Here is a 6,000-nt window from a genome sequence, read left to right on the forward strand (position 1 = left end):
TCTTGAAATGGTGAAGAGCAGAGTTTGTGCTCCAGACGCTGTGGGAATAGCAGCCAGCATAACAAACCAAATATGACTTACCTGGCCAGCAGTCCCAGTAAACACAAACACTCATTATACCCATTATATACACACCACTTAGAAGGCAGAAGCCATGAAGTACCGTGCAGAGCTATTTGACTTCAAGCACAGAACATGGTCAGAAAAAGACAGATCTTGATATCGCAGCTCCTTGTCTCTCTCTCACACACACACACACACACACACACACACACACACACACACACTTCACTTGAGAATGTTTATGGGTAGTATAACATGAAGGTCCTATTTGGGTTGAACAAGCACTTTGTCATGGTTCCATGAAAACAGCTTCTTACTGTAGCTTGCTGATATACAGGATACTTAGAGAAGTATCAGTAACAAGTTAATGCCTTGTGGGACTAAGTAATGTCCCTCGTTCCCTGTTAAGTTATCATGGCCTGGCACTGTATAAGTGTACTTTTAAGGATTTGCATAAAGAGGGTCTACTTCCTTAATGGATGAAGTGGATATGTGAATTTCCGCTTGGCTAGACACACAACAGTGTGCATTCCTCTCTGGCCTAGAACTGCTACAGGTCCCAAATAGCACTATATTCCCTATGATATAGTGCAGTGCTTTTGACTAGAGCACATAGGGTTCTGGTCAAAAGGAGTGCACTATARAGGGGATAGGGTGCCATTTGGGATGCAACCCTAGTCTAGCACTATGTTCTAGTGCACTACAGCATATGATGTGGGGAATCTGTCTTTCTGAAACAAGTGTCTGTCTCTGTTAGGTTCAGACAGCTTCTCTCTCCTTTCCTTTCTCCTGTCATACCTCCTGTGTCTCTCTCTCCTTCCTCCTGTCGTACCTTCTGTGTCTCTCTTCTCCTTCCTCCTGTCGTACCTCCTGTGTCTCTCTCTCCTTTCTCCTGTCGTACCTCCTGTGTCTCTCTCTCCTTCCTCCTGTCGTACCTTCTGTGTCTCTCTCTCCTTCTCCTGTCGTACCTCCTGTGTGTCTCTCTCTCTCCTTCCTCCTGTTGTACCTTCTGTGTCTCTCTTCTCCTTCCTACTGTCATACCTCCTGTGTCTCTCTCCTTCCTCCTGTCGTACCTCCTGTGTCTCTCTCTCTCCTTCCTCTGTCGTACCTCCTGTGGTCTCTCTCTCCTTCCTCCTGTCGTACCTCCTGTGTCTCTCTCTCTCCTTCCTACTGTCGTACCTCCTGTGTCTCTCTCTCCTTTCTTCCTGTCGTACCTCCTGTGTCTCTCTCTCTCCTTTCTCCTGTCGTACCTCCTGTGTCTCTCCTCCTTTCTCCTGTCGTACCTCTGTGTCTCTCTCTCTCCTTTCTCCTGTCGTACCTCCTGTGTCTCTCTCTCCTTCCTCCTGTCGTACCTCCTGGTCTCTCTCTCCTTTCTCCTGTCGTACCTCCTGTGTCTCTCTCTCCTCCTTTCTCCTGTCTTACTCCTGTGTCTCTCTCTCCTTTCTCTGTCGTACCTCCTGTGTCTCCTCTCCTTTCTCCTGTCATACCTCCTGTGTCTCTCTCTCCCTTCCTCCTGTCGTACCTTCTGTGTCTCTCTCTCTCCTTCCTCCTGTCGTACCTCCTGTGTCTCTCTCTCCTTTCTCCTGTCGTACCTCCTGTGTCTCTCTCTCCTTCCTCCTGTCGTACCTTCTGTGTCCTCTCTCCTTTCTCCTGTCGTACCTCCTGTGTCTCTCTCTCTCCTTCCTCCTGTTGTACCTTCTGTGTCTCTCTCTCTCCTTCCTACTGTCATACCTCCTGTGTCTCTCTCCTTCCTCCTGTCGTACCTCCTGTGTCTCTCTCTCTTCCTTCCTCCTGTCGTACCTCCTGTGTCTCTCTCTCCTTCCTCCTGTCGTACCTCCTGTGTCTCTCTCTCTCTTCCTCTGTCACCTCCTGTGTCTCTCTCTCCTTTCTCCTGTCGTACCTCCTGTGTTCTCTCTCTCCTTTCTCCTGTCGTACCTCCTGTGTCTCTCTCTCCTTTCTCCTGTCGTACCCTCTGTGTCTCTCTCTCCCTTTCTCCTGTCGTACCTCCTGTGTCTCTCTCTCCTTCTCCTGTCGTACCTCCTGTGTCTCCTCTCCTTTCTCCTGTCGTACCTCCTGTGTCTCTCTCTCTCCTTTCTCCTGTCGTACCTTCCTGTGTCTCTCTTCTCCTTCTCCTGTCGTACCTCCTGTGTCTCTCTCTCCTTTCTCCTGTCGTACCTCCTGTGTCTCTTTCTCCTTCCTCCTGTCGTACCTCCTGTGTCTCTCTCTTTCTCCTTCCTCCTGTCGTACCTCCTGTGTCTCTCTCTCTCCTTCCTCCTGTCGTACCTCCTGTGTCTCTCTCTCTCTCCTTCCTCCTGTCGTACCTCCTGTGTCTCTCTCTTTCTCCTTCCTCCTGTCGTACCTCCTGTGTCTCTCTCTCTCCTTCCTCCTGTCGCTACCTTCTGTGTCTCTCTCTCTCCTTCCTCCTGTCGTACCTCCTGTGTCTCTCTCTCTCCTTCCTCCTGTCGTACCTCCTGTGTCTCTCTCTTTCTCCTTCCTCCTGTCGTACCTTCTGTGTCTCTCTCTCCTTCCTCCTGTTGTACCTCCTGTTCTCTCTCTCCCTTCCTGATGTCGTACCTTCTATGTCTCTCTCTCTCCTTCCTCCTGTCGTACCTCCTGTGTCTCTCTCTCTCCTTCCTCCTGTCGTACCTCCTGTGTCTCTCTCTTCTCCTTCCTCCTGTCGTACCTTCTGTGCTCTCTCTCTCCTTCCTCCTGTTTGTACCTCCTGGTCTCTCTCTCCTTCCTGATGTCGTACCTTCTATGTCTCTCTCTCTCCTTCCTCCTGTCATACCTCCTGTGTCTCTCTCTCTCCTTCCTCCTGTCGTACCTTCTATGTCTCTCTCTCTCCTTCCTCCTGTAATACCTCCTGTGTGTCTCTCTCTCCTTCCTCCTGTCATACCTCCTTGTCCTCTCTCTCTCCTTCTCCTGTAATACCTCCTGCATCTCTCTCTCTCTTTTGCCCTCTCTATTCTCTCTCTTGCTCCTTCCTCCTGTCGCACCTCCTGCATCTCTCTCTCCTTCCTCCTGTCGCACCTCCTGCATCTCTCTCTCCTTCCGTCCGTAATCCTGCATCTCTCTCTCTCTCTCGCTCCTTCCTCCCACTGTACCTCCATTTCTCTTTCTATTCTCTCTCTATTCTCTCCTCCTTCCTCCTGTCAGACCTCCTCTCCCTCTCTCTTTTTTCTCTCTCTCCTCCTTCCTCACACCTCCAGTTATCTGTCCTCTCTCTCTTCCTCTCCCCTTCCTCCAGTCATACAGCCTCAGACAGACGTTTTAATAAAGCACCTATCCAGCGAAGAGGACATGGCAACATTGATCATCAGTCTGTGGTTCCTAAAACAATAACTTCTAGCCTAAAACTAGAACCCAGAGCTTCTGACATGCAACATGGAGAGGAKAAATATTTTCCATGTTTAAGATCATTTTTTAGGAACTTCCTATTTCTGACATGTGGTTTTAGATCAGCCGCTGCTACAGCAGCTGCCATGTGGATTCACAAAGTGGAAATACTGTACGATTGTTCAAGAACAACGATTATTGAGAAATGTTGCAGAAGATCAGAAGTTCTCAGACTGTTTTTCACTGTAATAGTTTGGAAATATTCATGTAGTCTTTACTGTGGCCCACAAAGAAAAAACTAATACTTCAAGCAGTGATCCAGTCTTGAGCCATTTTATTGTATCGTGTCATATTATACATCGTGTTCCCTGATCTGTCATTGACATGGCTGATTAACTTTCTGGAACCACAATGGCTGCCATGGCACAGTCCAGGTGGGTGACACATTGGTGGGGGATGAGGTGAGTTTCCCTCCCCATGCAATCTAAAGGGCTTTGAGCACATGCTATATAAATCCAATCCTTATTATACAAGATATTACTRTAATATCATCATATTGTAATAACATACGTTTCCCTCGTACTTTAATCAGGCACAGATAGGGCCTTACCTATGTAGAGAACATGCCCTTTGCCCTTCCAGTCTCCTAAGTGTCATTTTGGRTGGTGGTGTAATTTCCCCCCCTTTTCCCAGTCTGCCCTGTACTGAGATTACAAGCCCGGTTGAGAGATCCGGTCACMGGTCGAGTGTCTGTCTACCTAGTTTAAATACAACAGTACTTCCACAGCAGCATAACACTTGATTAGCTTACATCATCATCAATATTGGGTCTGGTTGGCTGATAGGCAGCAGAGAGAGAGGCAGAGAGSCATCACACAATCAGGAAAAGAAATGGAGCTAGCTAACTAGCAGATTTACATCAATCACCAACATCAATGATCAGCTGATAGCCCATCCTATTTTCCCCATGTCAATCATGTCTTTAGGAGACACTGTAACTAGCTTGCTTACAATTTGTGATGATGAGTTTGTCTTGTTGCAGAAACAAAATGCCCCCTGAAAGGTCTGTGCACGGCCCTGACTTTGAGCATCTGGAAAAGTGCTTTATAATATCCATCCAGACAATCACTCAGTCAGTCAGTATCTCACCTGACAGACCCCACTGATGCACATATCCAGGGCGTCGGCCCGGCAACGTGTTCCRTCTAGAACCTTAGGCGCCAGCTCCACCGTTAGGCTCCTCCCCCGCGCCTGGCACCGCAGGGCGCACGCAGCCGAGGGTTCATAGGGCACGGGAATCCACTCGTAGACCATGCCCTGGTACCTGATGTCATTGTGGGCAGAGCACTGCTGGGCTCGGAAGTCTCCCGACTCGACGGGACAGTCCTGGGGAAGAAGGGAGGAGAGAAAAGGAAGATAGAGAAGGATAAGATGGCTCGGCAGAGGGAAAGAACAGAACAGATAACAGCTTACATGTGGAAGACCCAACTCTTTGCCAACAGCGAGCCTTTACTACGTCTCTCCTTAGGCCTTGCTTTACACACACACACACACACACACACACACACACACACACACACACATGTCACACACACACACCAACACACACACACACAACACACACCAACTCCTCCCTCCCTTTCTCATTGAACTACATGGATGGGACTTCATAAAGTGAAGTGTTTCTCTCTCTCTCTTGCTTTGTTTATATCCTTCTCTTTCACACCGGGAGCGGTGGTCTAAATATTATGCTGGGGACTCATCCCACTGGTCATGATTGAAATCATAGCTAGTCTGCAATACATTCCAGACACAAACCACTTCAATAGAGTAATAGAAACAGTAAAGACTAGTCTATCTTTGATGAAAATGCTGTGAGAACGACTGTGGTTCCGCTGCTGAGAACAGACTGAAGTCTGGAGTTGATATGAGATGGAGGTTGTTTTCTTCTGTTCATTGATGGAACGTATGATTTTACCATGAGGTCACCCACAGTGCTGAACATGACTGTCAAATACAGTGGCGGCTGACAATATTGAGCCAGTGCTTCTCACTGTTACCAGCAAAGTTATACGCTGGAATAGAAAAGTTATAACTATATATTACCAGTTATAASCTGGAATAGGACTAATAACAAGTTATATGTGTTACATTCATRAGCTTTAGAAATKACTCTGTTGTAGTCTGTTGAGGCTACATACCGTAGACTAGACTTACCATGTTACTGCACGTTCTGTAGCGGATATTCTTGCCTTCACAGTTCCTACAAAGCAATGCAAAATAACAAACCAACATTGTTAGTAYTAATTGAAACCAACGGTTTACAAGGAAATGGTTTGGGCTTGAGTGTAAKGGTTAATAAAAATATTTATTTGTGACGGGAAAGCTATATAACATACACCATATCAAACATGTATAATAGAATAGCTTAATATCCCTCAGGGAAATCTTTTGTAACAAAGAAATGCACCATTACACAGAAACGTCTACAACAACAGTGGTGTTTTGCTAGTGTCTTGTGAAGCTCAGGAGTTACACCTTGTGAGTCTGGAGGATCGTGGCTGGAGTCAAATCAGGACTGACAGACAATTCATCCTGAAT

At 47.2% G+C, this 6,000-nt stretch overlaps 1 protein-coding gene across 1 annotated transcript in view; it reads right to left on the bottom strand.

Moving 5' to 3' along the window:
• The window catches only part of LOC112075559 (ADAMTS-like protein 3), a 39,178-nt gene extending 33,469 nt beyond the window's left edge, over positions 1-5,709 (bottom strand). Inside the window, exons 1-2 of the mRNA XM_070440959.1 lie at positions 5,617-5,709; positions 4,539-4,785 (exon numbers count right to left, since the gene is read on the bottom strand). Coding sequence (XP_070297060.1) covers positions 4,539-4,785; positions 5,617-5,694 — 325 coding nt within the window. The 5' untranslated portion in view covers positions 5,695-5,709. The remainder of the gene's footprint in view (positions 1-4,538; positions 4,786-5,616) is intronic.
• Positions 5,710-6,000: the final 291 nt, after the last annotated feature.

This window comes from Salvelinus sp. IW2-2015, unplaced genomic scaffold (genome assembly GCF_002910315.2).
Source record: "Salvelinus sp. IW2-2015 unplaced genomic scaffold, ASM291031v2 Un_scaffold3237, whole genome shotgun sequence".
NCBI lineage: Eukaryota > Metazoa > Chordata > Actinopteri > Salmoniformes > Salmonidae > Salvelinus > Salvelinus sp. IW2-2015.